We start from the raw sequence: 22,729 nt of genomic DNA, 5'->3' as shown, positions 1-22,729 counted from the left end.
CTGCGCCCCCCCACTCCCCCCCCCCTGGCACCGGCACAGCGACCGACCGTCTCCGTCGATGTCCACGGAGCAGGCGTCGCCCTCGCCGTTGTTGTCCGTGTCGATCTGCGCAGGGTTGTGCACGTACGGGCAGTTGTCACAGCGGTCCCCGACCTCGTCCTTGTCATAGTCAAACTGGCGGGGGTTGAACAAGAGCTGGCAGTTGTCCTAGAGAAACCGTGGGGACGAATTTCAGATCAAGACTTACAGGTTTGCCGGGCCGCTCAGAACGAGGCCTGGCGCTCACCACGAATGCTCCGAGCATGCAGAATAACCAAGGCAGACCTCGGGAGGGCAGCGGCCTGCAGCCCTGGCCACAGGCACTCTAAGCACCAAGCGCTCTGTCCTCACAGCCCCGAGGCTCCAGCAGCACCGCAGACAGGCGCACCGGGCAGGCCGCGGGGAGGGCAGAGCCGTGGGTGAGTGGGCGACCGAGCGCCTCCATCCAAGTCCCGCAAAGTGCACGCTGGGCCTCTCGTGCGCTCTTGTGGAATCTGGGCTTGCGCAGCGTTCAAGGGCGAGGGGGTCACCACGGAGGTGGGAGAGGAGGGACAGTGAATTCCCAGTGACGAGACACTGAACACACGTGTGGCAGAGCACCCTGGGGCCCACGCTCGATCAGCCCGCCTCTCTGGGTGACGTGTGCAGGCCCTGTCCCAGGGCCCCCAGCACAGAGCGCGGCTGCCCCTTGGCCCTGGCCCGGGCATCGCGAGCTCACAGGACACTGGCCTCGCCCACCTTCTCGTCGCTCACTCCGTCATTGTCATCGTCGTCGTCACAGGCATCGCCCACTCCGTCCTTGTCAAAGTCCTCCTGCCCAGAATTGGGCAGGTGTGGGCAGTTGTCCTGCGAGAGAGGGAGAGGGTCACTGTGACGGCAGAAGGAACCCACTCTGAAGAGCACCTGCCCCAAGGAGCACAGGCAGAGCCACTCTGGCCCAGGGCTGGGCACACACGTCAGACACGTGTCCCCAAGGGGAGGCAGACCCTGAGAGGCTGAGCACACACACGTCAGACACGTGTCCCCAAGGGGAGGCAGACCTGAGAGGCTGAGCACACGCACATCAGACACGTGTCCCCAAGGGGAGGCAGACCCTGAGAGGCTGAGCACACACATGTCAGACACGTGTCCCCAAGGGGAGGCAGAACCATGAGAGGCTGAGCACACACGTCAGACATGTGTCCCCAAGGGGAGGCAGACCTGAGAGACTGAGCACACACACGTCAGACACGTGTCCCTGACGGAGGGCAGACCCTGAGAGGCTGAGCACCGCATGTCAGACACGTGTCCCTGATGGAGGGCAGAAGCACGAGAGGCCATGACTGCTCAGCCAGAGGCGTGCACTTTCCCCTCAGTCCTGGCCCAGATTAGGTCCTGCTGCTCTTGAGCCAGGAGCAAGGAAGCTGCTGGACCCGGATCCTGGGAAGCTGGCGCAGTGGGGCCGTGCGGGACAGTGAGAGCAGACCGGGAGCCTCCGGGCGCTGCCTCTCCCAGGCCTCAGCAGAGGCAGCCAGAGGCCCAGAGGGCAGCCTGAACCTGGCCCCAGGAGGGTTGTGAGGCCTGTCAAGGCAGGGGGCCTGCCATCTGCCAGGAACCTAAGGGCTGGAATCTCTGGGTCTCGCTGGAAGGAAGTCCCGCCCAGGACTGGGAAAGTCCCGCCCAGGACTGGGGAAGTCGCCGTGCTGCCATCCAGACACGCCGACTCTCCTGGGCAGAGCCGACCCAACAGCCCCAGGGAGCTGGGCACAGAGCACACGCGTTACGGAGTCCCCAGCGCGGCTCCTCCTGAGCCCCCCCGCCCCGAATCAGAATCACAGTGCCAGGGGGTGGACAAGCTGGTGCAGAAGGCTGCAGAGAGAGCAGAGGCAGGGGAGAGGGGGACAGGAGGGCAGGGGGACAGGGGGACAGGGGGAGAGGGGGACGGGGGACAGGAGGACAGGGCACAGGGGGAGAGAGGGACAGGAGGGTGGGGGACAGGGGACGGAAGGACAAGCAACAGGACAGGGGACAGGGGGAGAGGGGGACAGGAGGGCAGGAGGACAGGGGGACAGGGGGATGGGGGACAGGGGGAGGGGGGACAGGAGGACAGGAGGACAGGGCACAGGGGGAGAGGGGGACAGGAGGGCAGGAGGACGGGGACAGGGGGACACGGGGAGAGGGGGAGAGAAGGAGAGAGGGAAAGGGGACACGGGGAGAGGGGGACGGGGGACAGGAGGACAGGGGACATGGGACAAGAGGACAGGAAGATGGGGGAGGGGATGGGGGACAGGGGGACGGGGGACAGGAGGATGGGGGAGGGGACAGGGAGACAGGGGACGGGGGACAGGGGACAGGGGATGGGGGATAGGGGACAGGGGGACAGGAGGGCATGGGCTGCCTGGGACTTGCCTGCACCCAGGGGGGACAGGAGTGAGTGGGGGAGGGGCCCCTGTCCATCTCACTTCTAACCCTTTAAATCCTCTGTGTGCACAGGGACTGCAAAAGCATCATGGAAACAGGTGTTATGAGAAAACCATGCATGCGCTTCAAACGTTTTTTGCACCAAAACATTTTTTTATTCAATTTTTCCATGAGTGCTTTGAAGTCGCCTTGTGTACAGAGATGAAATCAGGGGATGACGATGTGGCATTTTTGAAGTTATTAAGTTCCTATCTGAAATCCCATGAAAATGAAAACGGAAATTGGGACACAGCAGCGCTGACTCACCCGCGAGCGGGGCGGGCCGGTGGCCGGGGAGGCCGTGGGCTGGAACCTCCGCCTCGCTTACTTGAATGCATGCTAATTTTCCTCACAGACAACATGTGCTGTCTTCAGTCAAGAGGCATTGAAAGCAGAAATTAACATTAACCCCGGGGGCCGGCGCTGCGGCGACCCCGCATCCGACAGGAGCAGCAGCTCCGGGCCTGGCTGCTCCACTTCCGATCCAGCTCCCTGCCAGCGCCCCCAGGAACGCCGCAGAAGCACACAGGAGACTCGGCTGGAACGCCAGGCCCCTGGCCCACCCCTGGCCCAGCCATTGCAGCCGTTCAGGGAGTGAACCAGCAGGTGGAAACTCGCTCGCTTGCTCACTCTCCCTCTCTCTCTCTCTCTCTCTGTCACTTTGCCTTTCAAATACCTCAGTCCTTTTTAAAACTAAACCTTTGGTAGTCAGAATTCGCAAGGATGAGTAAGAATGAAACAGGTGAAGTTACTAAGACACAGACCCGCACTGAACCTTCAGGTGGCTCCCGTGCAGCGGCTGAGTGACGGTGCCCAGATCATGTTCACACCCTGGCCAGACTGGCCGAGTGCAGGGTGTTCAAGGGAGGCCTCTCCCACAACCACAGGGGCCGTGTGCGAGGGCAGAGGGTGTGTGGAGACAGAACCCCACTGGGGGGATGGGGCGGAGGGAGGCAGATTGGAGGGACGCAGCCCGGGGGCAGGAGCCCAGCACCCCTGGAGCCCTGAGGAGGGGAAGAGGCTCCGGGGCATTCAGCCCTGCGGGTGCCCTGACCGTGCGCATCTGTCCCCGGGGACTCCGGGGGGACACGGCCCTGTTGTCCCCGTCCCTGGGCCACTGTTCACAGCTGCACAGCTGCAGGAAGCAGTTCCAAGGCCACTGTGGCAGACGCAGGCGCCGCCTAGGGCTTCCACACCCCGTAGGGACGGCCTGGGTGAGCGCCCCAGCCCCTGTGGCACACACGCTCCGGGGCAGGGGGCCGTGGCTCCAGCACGTGGGAGACCCGATGGAGTTCGTTATGGCCACGTAGGGAGTGACCTACCAGATACAGGGTCTCTCTGTCTACTCTCTCTCTTTCGAATAACGTGTTGAAGTCCATAGGAAAGTGGAACTAGAAGGTAAGCTTCTATTCGTGCGAGAAGCGATCACCGCGTAGCCTTCTCAGAACACACGTCTCTAGCACATTTTGAAGACCCTTCGTCTGTGTGAGTCAAGAAAGCTTTGCACCGGAAGTGACTTATTTTCACCTCCGTTTCTCGGGAGCCTTTGGAGGTCTCCGTGGACCCTGTGGCTCGCTGGATGCCTGACCCTGCCACACGGCTGGGCCCAGGGAGAAGGAATCAGCTAGGTGTTCGGAAGCCACCACGGACCGACCCAAGCCGCCTGTGACATCCCAGCCCCTGCACACCTGGGAGCCAAGGGTACAGCTGCCTCGAGCCACCGCCCGGCCTCCCCCCACCCATGCCAGGCCTCTCTGTGCCCCGTCAGTCACGGTGTATGGCTGCCTCCCAGCTCCCAGGAGCGAGCACACGGGAGGGCAGCTACTCTCTGACGAGGATCCCTGGGACTGAAGGAAGACCAGGGAGCAGTGCTCAGGCTGTGCGCAGCCCTGAGCCGCCTCACGCTCCTCCAGCCCCACGCATGCAGGCCAACCGTGTGGCTGCAGCATGTGACTCTCTCAAAACAGAAAACCCACGTGGCGCGCGGGAGGAGCGGCACTACCAGTCTTTTCTCACTACGTAGAGCAGCACGCCACGCCCCAGCTAGGCTGGCCACCCGTGGGCAAAGCCCCCAGCCACACCCCGCAGCCAGCGGGACCCCTCACCTTGAGGCAGTGGTAGGTGGCATTGGTGGCACAGACCAGGTTGCTGTTGGGCCAGCCGTCCAGGTCCGAGTCCTCGCCGCAGATGAGCCCGTCGCCGGCGTAGCCCGTCTGGCACTCACACTTGTACATGGGGTCACTGAAGTGGCCCAGGTAGATGCACTCCGCCTGCTTGTGGCAGCTGTGGGTCTTGTCCTTGCACGGGTTTTCTGGCTCGCATACCTAGGGGCCGAAGGGCCGTGCGGTCACCAACACAGGGAGCCCAGGAAGGAGGCGCTGACAGCAGGCACCCCAGCGGCCCGGGGCTGCACACATCCTGCCCTGAGAGAGGCAGGGGTGACGGCAGCCACAGGCAAGAGCCAGGAAACGGGGCCGGCGCTGGGGCCTGATGGGTAAAGCAGCCGCCCACGGTGCCAGCTCCTGGCTGCTCCACTTCCCACCCAGCTCCTTGCCAACGGCCTCGGAAAGCCCTGGAAGATGGCCAAGTGCTTGGGTCCTGCACCCACCCCTCCAGCAGTGCTCAGGGGAGGGCGGCCCTGGCTACCTGCTTCTCGGCCCTGGCTGCCTCCAGGCCCACCCCGGAGGGCTGGCTCCCCTTGTAGCGCGGCGGGCAGGGCAGGCAGTGGAAGCCGGGCTGTGTGTTGATGCAGCGGGCCGTCTTGCTGGTCGAGAAGCAGACGTCTGTGACCACGGCACACTGCAGGGCAAGCAGAGGACACGGACGCGTGAACCCCGCTCCACTGGCTCCGGGGCGGCCCTGGCCGGGGGCTGGGGGAAACGCACCTCGTCCAGGTCCTCGCAGTAGGTGCCGTTGCCCAGGTAGCCCACGGGGCAGGCGCCGCAGGACCAGGACCCGTCAGGGAAGCTGCTACACTCGGCTCCGGGGAAGCAGGGGTTGGACAGACAGCCGTCTGCGGAGCAGAGCAAGCCCGGTGAGGCCGGCCTGAGCGACGCCCTGCCGCTCGCCGTCACTGGGGCACCTCGGGGACACCGCAGGGCACGCTCCGCTCACGGCACCCACACTGTGCCGTGTCTTTTCTGGAGGTCACGCACAGGTCCTCTGCCTTGCACACAGACCTGCTTTTCCCTGTCTTAGCTGTCCGTGCAGCGTCGCCCCTGCGCACCCCACGCCCCCGCGGACCCACCTACGGGGCAGCTCCTCTTGTTGCACATCTGGCGCTCCTTCACGTCCCCCACGCACGCCTTCCCGCCGTGCTGGGGCTCTGGGCTGTTGCAGACCCGTGTGCGCTCCCGGATTCCCCCGGCACAGGTGACGGTGCAGGCCGACCACGGGGACCAGGGACTCCAGCGGCCGTCGACTGCAGGCAGAGCCAGAGAGTGGGGCTCAGGGGTGGGTCTGGGCTCGAACCCCTCTGCACCGATGCTCACAGGGACGTGCAAGGTGAGGGAGACTCGGTTCCCCCACTCTGACGCAGCCAAGGAGACGAGGGTGCGGCCGGGCTGCTGAGCTCCTAGGAGCACAGAGTGGCGCCGACGTGCCCTGAGCATTCCTGAGCGCTCGTGTGTCCCGGTGACCTTGGACCCCAGAGGCCCAGAGCTGTACACGGGGCTGCCTGCGGGGACAGCCTCTCTCTGAATTGTATGGGAAAGTGACCTTCGCAGTGTGGGGTCAGTGCACTCGGGGCCAGGGAAGGCAGCTCAGCAGCGATGTCTGTGCCCCTGGGGAGCCAGAATCATGGCCGAGGGAGGTCCTAGCCCTCGGCTCCCCGCTGTGCTGCACAGACCCTGCGTTGAGGGGCCCGGAGCCAGCCCAGCTGCCACCCCCATGCTGTCTGTGCCCCAGGACCCGGTGTCACCCACTCACTCGGGCATGGGGCGCCCTCGCAGGCCTTGGTCTCGCGGCCGCTCCCTTTGCAGCTCTTGCCCCCCATCTGGGGCACCGGGGAGTTACAGAGACGGATGCGTGTGATGTTGCCGACTCCACAGGTCACGGAGCAAGAAGACCAGGGCGACCAGTGGCTCCAGCCGCCGTCCTGCCGGACTACAGCAGAAGCACAGAGATCAGAGTCCGCAGCTGTGCGGCCGGGGGACACACATCCTCGCACAGGGCCGCGGCCGCCGTCCCACACCCAGCGGCCCCAGCAATGCCTGGCCACCCCCCCACACGCATGCACACAAATGCACACACACACGAACACACATGCACGCATGAACACACATGCACACATGAACACACGCAATATGAACTGTGAACACACATGTACACACATGACCACAAGCACACACATGCACAAACACATGCGCATACACACACACATGCAGGCACCGCGCGGCCGGCACTCACCGCGGGCGTCACACTTGCTCAGGCTGCAGGCCCGCGTCTGGATGGACGGCCCCAAGCAGGTGTTGCTGGTGACGTCGCACGAGCGGCCCCTCTGCTGGGTCCCGGAGCCACAAGTGACCGAGCACTCCGTCCACTCTGCCCACGGGGACCAGCCCTCCTCGCCGTCTGCTGCTGGCAAAGGAGGCACACGTGATGGCATCAGGCACCCCCACCCACGGGTGCTTCAGAACACACCCGGGCCGCGTGGCAGGACCGCAACCACTCAGGAGCCTGGGCCGCCCCGGCGAGGAGCGGGACAACATGGCGGTCCCGGGTCCCGCAGGCCCGGCTCAGCGCTCTTCTGCTCTCAACATGGCCACACAACCCCCTTAGGTTACCACACGAGGGGCTCCCAAACCACACCCAATACATCGCATGAGAAAACCCATGTGGATTTCAAAACTTCCTTGCACCAAATAAACTTTGATTCCACTTTTCCCTGTGTGGCGTCTGTGCTGGGTGCTGGCATGCCCTGCGCACACCTGTGAGGCCCAGCCACACAGAGGGCACCGTGTCCCCCCATCAGGACTGACTCCGTGTGGGAGGGGCGCTCTTTCTGCATCTCACAGACACTGAACCTGAAACTCCGAACACTCACGTCTCGCTCAGAACCATGGAGGGGGCCGGGCCAGGGCTCCTGCCCAGCCCATTCTCTGTCCACACCCAGGGGCCAGGGCACAAGGAAGGCGCCCCCGGCCCAGGCCACCCTGCCAGGCCCAGCAAAGTCCGGGCCAGGCTGGAAATGGGAGGAGGAGGCTGAGAACACAGCTGACAGCGGCACAGGAGTGGCGGCCAGCCGTGGCACCAGCAGCTGCAAGGCTCCTACACCGGGGTGAGAGACGGGCAGTGTGGGAGCGAAGCCGGGCACCCAGCCCTGCTGGGACTGCGGGGTGGGGGGGAGCGGATGGCGCAGGGGTGGCCAGACTGCGTGGCTAGACGACGGTGACTTTGGAAGCTCCCAGCACAGAGGCCACATCAGCCCCATGTCACTGGCATGAGGGGAACCGCTGCAGCGGGGTCGGATGGGCTGGGCCAAGGCAGCAGAACGGAGGCCCACAAGGAAGCAGAGACCCCGAGGAAGGCCTGGGTGCCCGCTGCGCCATCTGCAGGACCCTAGGGATGCACCCTGTGACCCTGTGGGTCACAGCCCCCGAGACGTGCTTCCTGCCACCCCTGTGCACCCCTGTTTCCCAGAGTGGCCACTGGCCAGCTGCTGTGCTGTCCACTTTCTTGTCCAGGGGTACAAGTGACGCTCCCACAGGGACCCTGCTTGTCTGCCCACGGACTCAGGCCCAAGGTCTGCCCTGACTCAGGCCCGGGCTCACCCAGGGCCTCGCTCTGGGCTGGAGACGCGGGCTCTCCCCTCCCGAGGTGACCACTGGCCCAGCTTCCGCATCTGAGCCCAGACAGGGAAGGACCTGCAGCTCCCTCCCGCTCGCGGGTCTGCGGGCGATGACCAGGGTCCCGAGGCCCTGTCTCCTGTCTTCCTCCCAGCCTCAGCCTCATCCTTCTCTGCTGCAAGTGCACTAGTGAGTCCACCAACAGGTGAAGTCCGCGCGACCCAGGGCCGGCGGGCGGCACTCACCGTGGGAGCAGGAAGGGCAGCACTCGCCTTCCACAATGGACGGGTTGGCGCACGTGGCAGGTGAACAGGTGATCTGGTGGCAAACGGTTTTAAATTTCTGCAGGGGAAGAAAAGCACCCATGTAGCACCCAGTCATGCAGCAGGGACAGGCGCTGGCGCAATGACTCCGCACTGAGGGAACAGGGACAGCAGAAAGGCTACAGCCAGACCCAGACGCCTGAGCGTAGTCACTGCTCGCTCTCCCTGGTCTCAGAGCTGAGCACGAACAGGGCTCCAGGGTGCAGCTGGAATCCTGAGGTTGGACAGGAGAAACGACCGGAGGTGGACATCCGACACCGTCCCAGACACTGAGTCCCAGCCAGCAAGAGGGAGCTAGAGGTGCCACGTGTTTCCCTGTGTCCCTGCCAGGTCTCAAGGCTCCGTCTAAATGGAGCTCAGCCACACCTGAGCAAAACCTCCAGCTCCACCCAGCTGCCTCTGCCCACCCGGCCACGGCGGCCCCATCACTGACCACCTCCAGCCACACCTGTGGCTGCTGCGCTGCCGTGGCCCTGGCTCTCACACCTCCCATTGCCCACAAACACTGCCATGCTGGGCACCTGCGTGCTGCCACCTGGGCCTCACCTTGCAGGTGCAGGTGGTGCAGCTGTCCACCACCCAGGTTTCGTTCTCGGCAAACATCCGGTCCTCCTGCCAGCAACCGGACACATTCCTCGTCTTCGGGGGAACCCCGATGAGCTCCAGCAGAAACTGGTTATCGCTGGACTGGAAAATCAAGCAGCCCCGTAAGTACGGGAGAGGGTTCAGCACTTGCAGTGCTCACTCCCCCGACCAACGAGGGGCCGAATCGGACAGCAGAGACCCCTGTGTGCCCTTCCTCTCTGCTTCGGGATGGTGGAGAACCGCTGGGTGTGTGTGCAGCTCGATCCACGGCCACAGTCCACACACTGACCACGAGTCTCTGCTCGCTCGCCAGCTGCTGGTGACGCAGACCCTAAGCGCCTGTGCCACAGCCCAACCCTGAGGCCACTGGGCCCCCAGGACGAAGTCGAGGCCGCTTGTGCTGGACAGTGGTGGGAAGGCGGGTGTGGGTGGCAGGCCACCGTCTACGGCAGCCAAGAACAAAGGGCAACGCGTGAACTCATCACCCACTCACTGCCTGTGACAGGCACTGGTCCGAGCATCCAACGGCCACGACAAAGGCAGGCACAATTATTGCTGTCTGGGGGTTGTACGTTGGAGGAAAAAGACACAAAGGTTTAACAAAAAGACATAAATAAAAAGTGCACCCAATGTCCTGCGTGTGTGCGTGTGTGCGTGTGTGTGTGTGTTGCCTGCCCTGTTCTATGATCTTCCCGGAGTGGCCTTCTCCCCAGGGGCTACTGCTAACTAGGACCTCTTAGGCACCTGCCAGACAAGGCTGACCCCCTGGTGCACAGAGCGAAGCACACAGCCCGATGCTTGCGCGCCAGCCCATGTCCTGCGCTTGGACTCCACGCTGCCTGGCCCCGTCTGAGAGCTGCGCTCAGGGTAGGAACCGTCCAGTTGTACCTGAGCTCCTCCCGAGCCGCCCAGGCCGAGGCTCCGCATCTCCTGACAGGTGGGACCAGCCCTGGCCTGCCCGGGGGAGACAGCTCACAGGGGAGAGTCTGTCCCAAAAGTGGCTCACCCAGGAGTGCGGCGACAGACCCCAGTGTGGGTGGCTCCTCCCCAAGGTGCCCTACAGGAAGTCAGAGGACAGCAGCCTGGCTTCCATCCATGCCATCGAGGGGGAGCAGCCCACTACCCCATCCGTGAGTGTCTGGAGACAGCGCCATGGGGTAGCGGGCACCTGGGGGCCTGCCCCCTCTACCTCCAAAGGGAAGGAGACTGTATCACCCCCCTCACATCTGGACCAGGATCAGATGAGGCTGAGGGCCCCCTTCAACGTGGCCACGGAAGCAGGGGCCCCCACCCTCCCAGCACCCCTCTCTCTCTAACAACGGCTCTCTCTGCAGCAGCCTGCAGGAAGCGGACCACGGAGTCTGAACCTTCGCCCCGCCCTCCCCCGCCTGGCACCCTCCAGGCACGAGGTCCACTCACTTCTCACCGTGCCTCAGCTCAGCCAGTGGACGCGGCGGGCAGCCCGGGAGAGACCCTCCTCCCTCGCGGTTCCCTTCGCTAAGCTTTAAGGGCGGCTCCAAGGCGCCTTAGCACCTCTGAGCCTGCTGAGAAGACGTGAACCCCCGATCCCTCGTCTTCGAAGACCGGCTGTTCTCCACCTGTGCGGCACTCGGCCCCAGAAGCACCTCCCTCTGGGGTCTGTCGCCGGCACTCCTGGGTGAGCCACTTTTGGGACAGACTCTCCCCTGTGAGCTGTCTCTCCCTCTGCAGGTACTGCAGTTCCCTGGGGAGACAACGCGCCCAAAACTAGGGGTGCATTTGGCAGAACGCAAACCCCATGACTGTCTTTACGCAAAATACGCCCCGATGTCCATCCAGCCTCCCTCCAACAAAACTACACATCAGTCAAACGTCCGGGGGGAGCCTGCCACCGACTCCGCCTGCTACCGCTGGATTTAAGTGGAGTTCACGTATTCCCACCAGTGTCCGGGCGTCCAAAGGCCCAGCCCCCGGCGGGGAGGAGGCCACCTCCACCCCCGGCACCCACCACTCTCCTCAGGTTCTCGCTGAGCTGGTCCACGAGGAGGTGCAGCCCGGAGAGCTCGCTGATCATGTTGCCCAGCTCGGCGCAGGAGTGCTCGCACACCTCCGGCTGCGGCTGCAGGCTCTGGCCCGTGTGCTCCGCGCTGAGGTGAGGGCTCAGGTGCAGCGTCTCCGTGTACTCGCTGATGGCATTGATTTCAGCTGAAGGGAGGCACAGTGGGCACGGTGAGGGCGAGGCTGCCGTGCCATCGGGACCACGCCCCAGTGAGCCGTGAGCCGGGCCTGGGCGTGAGGCTGGAGCCCCGGGGGGCCGCAGGGGCTTGGTGTAGTTACAGCGGGGACGGCAGAGCTGGCGACAGCCGCCGCCAACTAGCAGCCCCCCTGAAATGCAGATGCCACTTCGCTCCACAGCTAAGTCTTCAGCATCCGCAAACAGCCCACGGGCAGGCCAGGGGGTTACCTTGGCGACAAAACCAAAGCCAAGTGCGCGGAGACCTGGGCCCTCGCGGCGCTGCAGCCGGGCCTCTCCTCTTGCCTCGGACTCGGACTGCACGGCGGCAAGAACCCCCGCAGTCCTGGCCCTGCCCGACCTCAGCCTCCCCCCGAGCCCACCCTGCAACCACGCAGCCCTATCTATGCTGCTGGCTCTTCACGTATCCCTTTCTTGGACTCATAAGCACCGTCTTTTGTGGCTTCTTGTTCTGGATTACAGCAGCTGGCCTTGTGCCTAAAGTAACAAATAATTCCCGAGAGAGGCCACAGCCCTGCCTGGTGTTGGCCTCTGAGGGCCTCAGCCTTCTACTGGCCTGCAAATGCTGGAGACTGCCGAAGCCCGGGCTCACAGGCCGTGGTGCACAACGCAGTGGGTGTGGCAAGGACCCGCACATGGATCTGGGGCAGAGGTCGGTCTCAGAGCCCGGCCTCCCCGACACAGTGCGTGCCAAGAGCTGCAGACCACACATCCAGGTCCCAGGTTCCCTGAGGGAAATCGTGGTCCACAGAGACCCCGCAGTCCCCTGTGCTCCAAACGGCCAACCCCTAGCTGACCCTCTGTGTAGAGAAACGCATGTAAATCCACCCCACCCATGCAGGGAGAACAGACTTCCACACCTGCTGGTGAGCCCCCGTGCGTACACACCTGTATGTAAATCCACCACTACTTGCTATCTTGACAGAACACACTCAGATTTCTATGGAAGTCGGTTTCTTAAGTGATTTTTTCTAAGAAGGACTAAGAGCTTCCAAGAATTTTTCAATGTTTGGGTCTAATGGCTCCAGAGTTTATTACCTGCACCATTTCCTGGGAGAAGCCGCACTTGCTGGGACGGTTGCGCCTTGGGTTTGCCCCGCCCACCTGTGTGGCACACAGCAGGCAGGAGGGGCTCTGATCTGAGCCGTAGCCACTGTGGCCCAGAGGAGTTGAGAACTGAGGGTGTGCGTGATATGAGACATGAAAATGTCTCTCCGTGCTCCACGGCCCACCCCAAACCATGGTTCTCATTCCCTGTCCTGCTCTGTGCTTCAGTGGGCCCACAGCAGGATGGTGGGCCCCGCAGTCCAGAGCCTCCTGCCAGAGTCAGGGTCAGGGCGGCAAGAACACTACTCAGCTTCCCGCTCACAGGGTGCTGGGACTGGGGGCTGCGGGCCAGGCAGCTGGGTGCCAGGACCGGGGGCCGCGGGCCAGGCCGCTGGGTGCTGGACTGGGGGCTGCGGGCCAGGCCGCTGGGTGCTGGGACCGGGGGCTGCGGGCCAGGCCGCTGGGTGCCGAGACTGGGAGCTGCGGGCCAGGCCGCTGGGCGCTGGGACTGGTGGCTGCAGGCCAGGCCACTGGGTGCTGGACTGGGGGCTGCGGGCCAGGCTGCTGGGCGCTGGACTGGGGGCTGCGGGCCAGGTTACAGAGCCCAGGTCAGGGGCAGAGCAGCTGGCCTCCCTGCAGCAGACAGCAAGTCTTGCACGTTCCCAGCACGTTGATACATAAAGAGCTTGTTTGTCATGATTTAGAACTGAAGTGAGGACTTGGCCTTAGTGGAAGAAAAACCAGTCACATGTGAGCCACGCGGCAGGTCAAGACCGTGCCTTAGAGACACTCAGACCAGGCTGCGTGGCCTGCGTGTGCTCCCCGGGGGACGAACGTCCGCCCCTCAGCCTCAGACGCCTGATAGAGGGCGGTGCCCATCGAACCTTCAGTGAAATCTGCATCCGAGGGCCTGGCAGGGTGACCTTCACAAATCAGTGTTTGAGATAACGCTGGCAAACTTGGGTGAAAGTAGCAGCAGTTCAACTTCTAACCAACAGTGTCAACTGTACAGTGGTGGGTTTTATATCACGACTTTGTCAACAACTGGGCATAGTGTAAACACCTGCGGTGACCTCCCATGAACACCCAGGATATTACCACCCACGGACAGTCTTCACGCACCCCTGTACTAAAATAATAGTAAAATGCCAGCCACTTAAGCTGGTGGTTTGGGAAATGGATTTTGTGATTATTAAAATCTATTCAAGATCAATCCTTCCTTCAATAATTATTCATTTTTAGGTGTTAACATGGCTACGTTGACCAGTTAACTCTCCAAGACAATACTGAGACTTCATTCAAATATTTTACTTAAATCCCCACTAGCACACACACACACAGATACACACACCCACACACACAGGCTTGCCGCCATGAGTGCGCACTCCCCCAGCACACACCCCCAGTGCACGCACATGGCAGTGGGCACCCATCCAGCCAGAGGACGGAAGGCTCGGCCAGGCACCTACCTCCGCGGCCGTGCTGGCAGCCCTTCTTGCTCAGAACATCTTCCACAGAATTCTCAAAAACCAAGTGCATGTTCTGAAGCAGGCCCTGTGAACACAGACAACGAGAGAAATGAGGCAGCAGGCAGACGGCACACGCTTGCGGTAAGCTGAGCGACAGCTGGACAACAGGACATAGACTCTTCAAGTGGCCACCGCTTTCCTCCGATGCGCAGCTGGCAGGGTCTTCATGAGGAGTTTTCCAGGCCACACGGCTGCTAAGGCCTTGCTTTCGGGCCTGTCTTGAGAACGGGGTTTAACACGAGAAGTCCACCAGTAGGAGCAGACAGTGCTACGTGGAGAGGGTGAGCGTGGCCCCAGGAGCCAGGTGGTGCGTTCTGTCTTCTGAGGCACTCCTGCTCAGGGGCTCTCGGTGGCTGGCGGTCCTGCATCCGGCTAAAGGACCCATCAGAGACACGGGCTCCCGTCTCTCCGAGCACCTGCCGTTCCACAGTGCTCGGCACTCTACGGTGGAGTCCTGACAACAGGGGTGTGTGTGTGTGCGTGTGTGTGTGTGTAACAAGGATGTAACAAGGTGTGTGTGTGAATGTGTGTGTGTAACAAGTGTGTGTGCTAGTGACCACCTCTGTGCAGACACTGAACATGCAGATTTCCTTGAGAGCTTACTAAAATATTCCAGAATAAATATGACTTATTTCCTGTGATTTCCTAACATAAAAATATAAATTAATTCAAGAAGCCATCGTACATCTTGAGGCCTTTTATGCAGATAACTGAATTTACGCGCACATTACTTTCCACGAATACCCGCACATTTGAAAGAGCAGCGTTGAGCTCCCTGCCTCCTCGTGAGGTGGACCCAGGTTGAGAACGCGCTCAGTTGAAAATGCGTTCAGTCCACCTGCCCCCCAGACGTCGCTGCTCGGCCACAGCCGCCTCCGAGCGCCCGTTGCCCTTGGGACCCCAGGGCTGACGGAGCTGTGCTCACTGCTGCTGGCCAGCAGCACGAGAGGATCAGAGCCCGCAGCACCAGCCTGGGAAAGATCCAAATCTGCAATGGTTTTTACTGAATGCGTCCGCACCATCAGGAAATGGGAAAATGGCGCACTGGGCCATTGGGTCAGGGGGAGTCCGGGCCACAAGCCAGACTCGGACGCTCCTTCTCTAAACACTGCCACTCCGACGGACAGGAACCTGCTCTCCCCTGGGCCTGGCAGTGTGGCGCGGTGGGTTGGGCTGCCACTTGCAACACTGGCATCCCCTATCCAAGAGCCGGCTCCGGTCCCAGCTGCTCTGATCCCAACCCCGCTCCCAGCCAACGTGCCTGGGAAGCACTGGGGCCCCTGCCACCTCTGTGGGAGAGCTGGAGGGAATTCCTGGCTCCTGGTTCCTGGCTCCAGCCCGGCCCAGCCCCAACAGTCGCTGCCAGTTGGGTGGTGAACCCGCAGACGGAAGCTATCTCCCTCGCCCCCCTCCCTCTGCCTTTCACGAAAATAAATAAATCTTTTTGAAAAAGTTCTTTCCTTAGAAAAGGTCATTTGCTCTCCTGTCATCACACTGGTAACGCAAGATTCAGGAAAAGTTTCGTCTATAATACAGAAAGAGGGCCAGCGCTTTGGCACATCCTCTCGGGTAAACCATCTGCGATGCCGGCATCCCACGTGAGTGCCAGTTAACATCCAGGCTGCTCCAGTCCAGTCCAGCTCCCTGCTGTGGCCTGAGAAAGCAGCTGAAGATGGCCCGAGTGCTTGGCCCCCTGCCACGTACGTGGGAAACCCAGAGGAAGCTCTTGGCTCCTGGCCCAGCCCTGACCAGTGGCCGGTTGGGGAGCAAACCATCAGATGGAAGATCTCTCTCTCTCTCTCTCTCTAACTTTCAAATAAATAAATCTTTAAAAAATTATGTAATTAAAAAAATGAGTCTGCATGGCCAGAAACATTTGAATGGTCCAGGCCTGTGATCAGACACGGGCCCCAGTCCCCCTCAGCGGCCGTTAGCTGGGAGGCGAGCAGACCCGTGGCAGCTCATGCCGCTAATCATGGATGTGAAAGGGGTGAGTGTCATGTGTGCACATGCGTGGTGTCTGCATGTGCATGTGGGGGTTTGACTGTATCGTGTGTATCTTTGTGTGCACGGGTGCCCATGAGTACATGTGTAGTGTTTGTGTGTGTGCATGTGTGAGGGTGTGACTGTGCATGCGTAGTTCTGTGTGTGTGTGTATAATGTTTGCGGAGGTGTGTGAGTGTGTATGTGTGGTGTTCATGTGAGTGCATCTGGTGGTGTTTTGTGCACATCTGGATGTCACTGTGTGACTATACTTGTGTGGTATGCTGTGTGTGCAAGCGTGTGTTCATGTGGTGTGTGTCATGTGCCATGTGCATGTACACACGTGTGACTATTCCTGTGGTGTGTGCACATGCATGTGTGAAGGTATGGTGAACACACGTGTGCAGTTTGTGCACGTGTGTGGCTGTTCACATGGTAGTGTGCACACGCGTGTGAGTACTGGCCAGGCCCCTGCTCCAATGCAGCGAGCACGTTCAGAGATCCACTGGTCTGTCGGTCTGCACTGTTCTCGGGTCACTGCGGAGGCCAGCCCGCATGCATCCCGGAACCGGCTCCCCCAGGCCCACGTACGCACCCTGAGGTGGCCCCCTGACCCACAGACCCACGTACACACCCTGAGGTGGCCCCTGCGAGACCCACTCACCCTCCCTGTGGCGACTCTCTGCACCCTGAAGTGATTCCCCGCACCCATTCCCGCACCCTGAGGCAACCCCCCACCCACGCCCCAGCCTGAGGTGACCCCCCTAACCACACCCCACCCTGAGGCAACCCCCCCACCCACGCCCCACCCTGAGGCGACCCCCCTACCCACGCCTGCACCTGCACCCTGAGGCGACCCCCCCACGCCCACACCCTGAGGCAACCCCCCCACCCACGCCCCACCCTGAGGCGACCCCCCACTCATGAACCCCCCCTGAAATGACTCCCCCACCCACGCCCCGCCCTGGGCGAGCCCCCACTCATGAACCCCCCCTGAAATGACCCCCCTACCTACGCCTGCACCCTGAGGTGACCCCCCCACCCATGAACCCACCCTGAGGCGACCACCCCACCCATGCCTGCACCCTGAGGCAACCCCCCACCCACGCCCCAGCCTGAGGTGACCCCCCTACCCACGCCTGCACCCTGAGGCGACCCCCCTAACCATACCCCACCCTGAGGCGACCCCCCCACCCACGCCCCACCCTGAGGCAACCCCCCCACCCACGCCCCACCCTGAGGCGACCCCCCACTCATGAACCCCCCCTGAAGTGACCCCCCACCCACGCCCCGCCCTGGGCGAGCCCGCACGCACCCGGAAGTGGCTCTCGCGGGCGGCGCCCTTGGCCACGTACATCCTGCTCCGGTCGGCCGTCAGCTGCTCGTAGAAGGGCTCGTCCAGCGCGAAGCTGTCGATGAGGTCGCAGCCCACGTAGAGGCCGAAGGTCTCGCCGGCCACCTGCACCGTGATGTTCTTCCACTGCGAGTCGGCCAGGCCCACGTCCTCCAGGGACAGCACGTGCTGGCCGCCGTCCGTCCAGTAGGTGAGGTCCAGCGTGTCGGCCGGGCCGTTGGAGACGACCTCGAACTGCCGGGCGGCGCCGGGGCCCTCGAGGGCCAGCAGCGTGCCGCGGGACTTGCGGTCCTGCTTGAGCTGCGCCGTCAGGAAGAAGCCGTCGCGGCGCCGCATGCTGCGCGTGATGCGGAGCAGGTCCGCCGCGTTCACGGGCGGGATGTAGTCAAAGCGCACGAAGCGGTAGGCGGGCGCGCCCGGCTCGGGCCCCCGGAACTGCTTGGCGCCGATGGTCTTCCGGTTTATGTTGCTGATGCTGAAGAGGTCGAAGGAGGTGTCCTCGTCCGGGTCCGCGGCTGCAGAGGGACCCCAGGCGGGGCAGGGTCACCGAGGAGCGCGGGCGGGGCCGGGCCTCCCAGGACGGTGCACAGTGGCCCGGAGGCTGTGGCCACCCCGGGTGCACTGCCCGCCCCCAGGGCCGCGACCCCGTGTGGGCCCCGGACAGCTGTGGTCCAGCAGGGTCAGTGTCCTCTGTGGGTGCTGGGACCCAGCCCACTGCCTGTGCCCAGGGCCGACTTCCTGCGTGAAGTCAGACCGAGCCATGCCCTTCCACCCTCGGTCTGCGTCGTGCCCGACCCCAGAGCCAGGAGCCGCCCGGCCTCCCTGGACTCAGCCCTGCCCCTGACGAGCTGGGCCTTGTGGAGACTTTCCACGTCACACACCGTGTTAGCCCTTGTCCTTAGTGACATGCCCCCCCTCCGCCCTGCACAGCAGGGGCAGGGGGGGTCTCAGGCAGGGTCGGTCCCAAGCCTGTCCACGTCACACACCATGTTAGGCCTTGTTAGTGACATGCCCCCCCCAGCCCTGCACAGCGGGGAGAGGGGGGTCTCAGGCAGGGTCGTCCCAAGCCTGTTCACGTCACACACCGTGTTAGCCCTTGTCCTTAGTGACATGCCCCCCCCCGCCCTGCACAGCGGGAGGGGTCTCAGGCAGGGTCGTCCCGAGCCTGTCCACGTCACACACCGTGTTAGCCCTTGTCCTTAGTGGCATGCCCCCACCCCGCCCTGCACAGCGGGGAGAGGGGGGTCTCAGGCAGGGTCGGTCCTGAGCCTGAGAGGGTCGCCGTCGCCGTCTGAATCACTGGCAGAAGAACTACCAGACCTCGGCGAGCACAAAACCTTAACAATTAAAACGGTGCACTGGGCAGAACACGTGAGCAGAATACGAGTCTTCCTCCAGCACTCGGCAAGTGGAAACATTAGAGTGCGCGCGGTGCGGACCGATGACGTGTGACTTGTACCTCGACTGAGATTATTTGTCAGAAATTAAAATAATTGGTTAAAAACTTTGACTCACAAACTCTATTTTTGTAACTCATCCAAGGTTGTAGTCACAAATGTTGGAAAGATTTATTTACGGTGTTAGTCCTTCTGCTATCATTTATAAATGCAATGAAAATAAACAACCAACGGCGATTTTACTAAACACAGAGGGTGTGTCTGTGACGGAATACTACACAGGCATGAAAAATCAAGTGGGAAGGAAATAAGCGCATGGAGAATATTCAAGCTGAGTATGAAGTAGGAAGAAGGCAGGGCAGGCAGGCGGCGCAGAACCCGAACGGCGCAGAACCCCGAACAGCGCAGTGCTGCGGCGTGCCCGCGGGGAGAAGGCAGGGCAGGCAGACGGCGCAGAACCCGAACAGCGCAGAACCCCGAACAGCGCAGTGCTGCAGTGTGGCCACGGGGAGAAGGCAGGGCAGGCAGACGGCGCAGAACCCCGAACAGCGCAGAACCCGAACAGCGCAGTGCTGCAGTGTGGCCACGGGGAGAAGGCAGGGCAGGCAGAGGGCGTGGAACCCGAACGGCGCAGAACCCCAAACGGCGCAGTGCTGCGGTGTGGCCGTGGGGAGAAGGCAGAGCAGGCAGACGGCGCAGAACCCCGAACGGCGCAGTGCTGCGGCGTGCCCGCGGGGAGAAGGCCGAAGTGCCTCTGCAGGCAGCCGGGCCCTTTTCCTAATGCCTGGCTTTCCCTGAATTGAATCATTCCTGAGTATCTGCAGCCTGTGTGCAGATTTTACTCGGAGTTCGGCAGATTCCAACACAGAGCTGGCTCCGTGGTCTGCCCTGGGCTCAGCCACCTCCCTTTGCACGTGAGCCCGGGCCCTGCGCACTCACCTCGGACGTCCTGGGCACCCTGCCATGCCCACAGAGCCAGCAGGGCCAGCCCCCAGAGCATGCTGCGTCCGCGGCGCGGCTCCTAGGAATGAACAGACACGGCGGTTACGGATCCTCGCCGCTCTGAGCATCCATTCGGGCGCTCACGCACGTGGACGCTTGGAGACAGCTGCACGTGGAGATCGGAGACGGATCTGCGAGAGGCTAAAAGCTAGGTGAGCATGTTGCTTTTCAGACAGGCTTCTTGCCCCTGCAGCTGGTACGCACTGGGCAAACGCTGCACTGACCACGTTACAGGTGTCCATACCATCTCGTCCTCAGAAGGTCCTAGGTGGTAGTGCCCACCGTCACTGTGCCCATCTGACAGACGCGAGGCGGGCGGAGCAGAGTGCTTGTCCAGAGGCACTCTGCTCACAGGCAGGCAGCCAGCACTTAGACCAGGAAGCCATCCAGCCCGAGACAGCGACGCAGGCAGGCAGATTGTGCGAGGACCTGGGGAGAAGCGGTGCTGCCCGAACCGTCCTACAGAAGGGCTCTCCTGCGCACAGACGGGCCGGCGCCGCCCTCCCACAGGCAGATGCCCGCACAGCAGCCCTGCCCGCTCTGTCCCGGCCGCAGGCCTGTTTCCCTTCGAGGGGCTCATGCTGGCTCAGCAGCCCTGGACAGAAGCCCGGCCGCGATGAACTGTCCTGGACACAGGCAGCCCCCACCTCCTGAGCCAGCGCGGGGCTGACGGCTCCCGCCGGCGCCTCAGCCGCTCTGGGTGGGAGCTGGCCCTGAGACCCGCCCTCCCTCCTCCTCTGCTCCACAGCTTCTTGTTGTCAAAGGACTCCTAGGAGTCTCCCGCCAAGTGAAACCGCCACCTTCCAGGACGGGGAGACGCTCCCAGAGGAGGGGTGTGGGGCAGACCCTGGGCTCCCTCTGGAAGCCGGAGCCCTGCCCACCGTGCCCCCCACCGGCTCCTGTACGGGTGTGTTCCCGGATGACCCGGCGGGAGGCAGCGTGGTGGGCCTCCGCCTTGGCACACAGCCCTACCCCTGCCAACGTAACCGCCCTGCCTCGGCGTTCGCATCTGTAGAGTGGGAAGCATGTCCACTGGTCGGCTGCTCTGAGAAACAAGCGGAGCCCGCGCCTGCCCGTGAAGTGCAGCAGGAAGCACTGTGTGCACGCCTCGGTCACTCGGAGGCGACCGGGGCGATGACACGGACGCTGGCACGCAGCCTTCGAGGTGTTTTTCAGAGGGTTACATGGCAGGAGCCGGCCCCAGGCGTGCATGAGAGCAGCACCCACAGTGGCTCCCGGATCGCAGCCCGTGTGCACAGCATCCGCAAGGCCCCACCCCCCCACCCCGCCCCGTGACTTCGCCACGCTCCAGAGGGAGCCTCCTAAGCCGTGTCCTATCACAAGCGAGTTCACGGCCCCGGACGCCGGCTGCTCACTGTCGCCAGGATCCAGCGCGCCTCTGATAATGGCAGGACGGCCGCAAGGACCAGCGCCAGCCATCAGCCGGCTAGTGCAGGGCCCTGCCCTCCGCCAGGGCTGCGCCTCCGGAATGGAGACCACGGACGGGGAAGAGCCAGCCCCACCAGGACGCCTCGTGGCAGCCATGGCCACCAGACAATGGAATCAGCCCAGTTCCGTGGCTGCACGGGCTTCCACACGCTCGTGGTCTGTGTTTAGGATTACACTGTTCCCACAGATCCCCGGGCGCAGGGCGATCCAGGGCTTCCGTCACGGGGGCCATCACAGTGGCAAGTGGCTATGCCCAGACCTCTCCATCCGCCTCTGTGCCGCTGGGGCACTCAGTGTCCCGTGAACGGGGCCGTTTCTGGGGACTGGGCACTGCCCCTCAGTGGCATCCAGACCAATGCCAGCTCCCTTTTCATATGCAGATCACCCCCAACACTTCAAGAACAACGGGATTCCCTGGCAGTCGGAGCCCTTCTCTCAGCACCAGTCAGCCCGACACCTTCAGAGGCGCGTCCCGGGCTGTTCCTGTTGTGGAGACTTGGGCTCCCGGTCACCTGACTGCCGCCTGCCCTCCAGCCCTGTCCCGGGGCCTCCTCAACAGCAGAAGTCAGCCAGGAGACTTTCTGGTGGGAGCTGGAAGCACAGCAGTTGTCAGGTTCCTGGCAGGCACGCGCACCACCGCCACAGAGCGGTCCGAGCGGGCAAGCGCCAACGGTGGGGGCGGCAGGACCCTGCGGACGGTGCCGAGATGGGCGCTTGGCCGGCTGCTCCGGTTAGGAGGGAAAACACCACGTGAGGAAGCATTGGCAGCCCAGGTTAGCAGAATCCCGCCCCGCCACAGCGTGGGTGGAGGGTGCAGGTCCCCTTCTCTCTCAGGGGTCCCGAGCCTGTTCTGGAAAGCACGGGGCAATGAAATGACCGGGCGAAGTCTAGGAAGTCCTACCTGGTGCGTTGGAAGATGGGAGGACTGGCGTCTGCTGCAAGGCGAGCTGGGCAGCGTGCGGCTGAGCTGGGGAGGAGGCGGTCCCGGTGCACTGCGGACGGTGCCTCCCTCTGCCTTCCCGGCAGCAGCGGCCCCTTATATACTCCTCTCCCCCGGCAGCGCTGTCAGTCACAGGGCGAGGAAGGCGGCTAATTCATTCCTTCGAAGGCATGACCTAATTCCTCCTGCTGGTCTCACCATTCGCTCAGAGTACCTGGTGCCGGAGTCCAAGCCCAGCCCCTCGGGCGCTGGCCCCGCCCCCTGCTCTGCCAGACTGGCGGGAGGAGCCAGACGAGGGAGGGGAGGCAGAGGCGCACTTTTCCTGTCAGGAAATAAAGCGCTATAAATAAAACGAGTGAGATTGGCTGGAATTCCCATTGTGCTTAAGAGAAAAATGCAAGTTCTGCGCTTCCAATGTGTTTCGAATCACCCGAGGGACACTGGTCCTTCCAAACCACGTGCGCGAGACTCAGTAAGACACGGAGGGCATCGGTGGGTCTGAGTGCTGCGCTGTTAGCTACGCATTGACGGAGTTCTTATGCTGCAGGAACTAACTGTATCGCGTGCAAAAAAAGAAAGAAAAACTTTCATCCCAGAGGAAGCTGACAGAGTTTATTTCAGGC

The 22,729-nt window shown here is 62.7% G+C and overlaps 1 protein-coding gene across 2 annotated transcripts in view; it reads right to left on the bottom strand.

The window, feature by feature from the left end:
* THBS2 (thrombospondin 2) overlaps window positions 1–22,344 on the bottom strand; it is a 31,674-nt gene extending 9,330 nt beyond the window's left edge. The window contains exons 1-15 of one of the 2 annotated variants that reach the window (XM_051839289.2): window positions 22,068–22,344; window positions 19,655–19,736; window positions 17,280–17,833; window positions 13,922–14,006; window positions 11,160–11,356; window positions 9,134–9,274; window positions 8,510–8,606; window positions 6,886–7,053; window positions 6,406–6,582; window positions 5,726–5,899; window positions 5,364–5,491; window positions 5,125–5,277; window positions 4,584–4,802; window positions 778–885; window positions 48–207 (exon numbers count right to left, since the gene is read on the bottom strand). In XM_051839289.2, the coding sequence (XP_051695249.1) occupies window positions 48–207; window positions 778–885; window positions 4,584–4,802; window positions 5,125–5,277; window positions 5,364–5,491; window positions 5,726–5,899; window positions 6,406–6,582; window positions 6,886–7,053; window positions 8,510–8,606; window positions 9,134–9,274; window positions 11,160–11,356; window positions 13,922–14,006; window positions 17,280–17,833; window positions 19,655–19,715 (2,422 nt within the window). In that variant the 5' untranslated portion in view covers window positions 19,716–19,736; window positions 22,068–22,344. Of the gene's footprint in view, window positions 1–47; window positions 208–777; window positions 886–4,583; window positions 4,803–5,124; window positions 5,278–5,363; window positions 5,492–5,725; window positions 5,900–6,405; window positions 6,583–6,885; window positions 7,057–8,509; window positions 8,607–9,133; window positions 9,275–11,159; window positions 11,357–13,921; window positions 14,007–17,279; window positions 17,834–19,654; window positions 19,737–22,067 lie in introns of both variants that reach the window. The other variant, XM_051839288.2, reaches the window with a different exon arrangement.
* Window positions 22,345–22,729: the final 385 nt, after the last annotated feature.

The sequence above is a fragment of the Oryctolagus cuniculus genome, chromosome 5 (genome assembly GCF_964237555.1).
Source record: "Oryctolagus cuniculus chromosome 5, mOryCun1.1, whole genome shotgun sequence".
NCBI lineage: Eukaryota > Metazoa > Chordata > Mammalia > Lagomorpha > Leporidae > Oryctolagus > Oryctolagus cuniculus.
The sequence above is the reverse complement of the archived record's forward strand: the minus strand, read 5'-3'. Positions and strand labels throughout refer to the sequence as shown.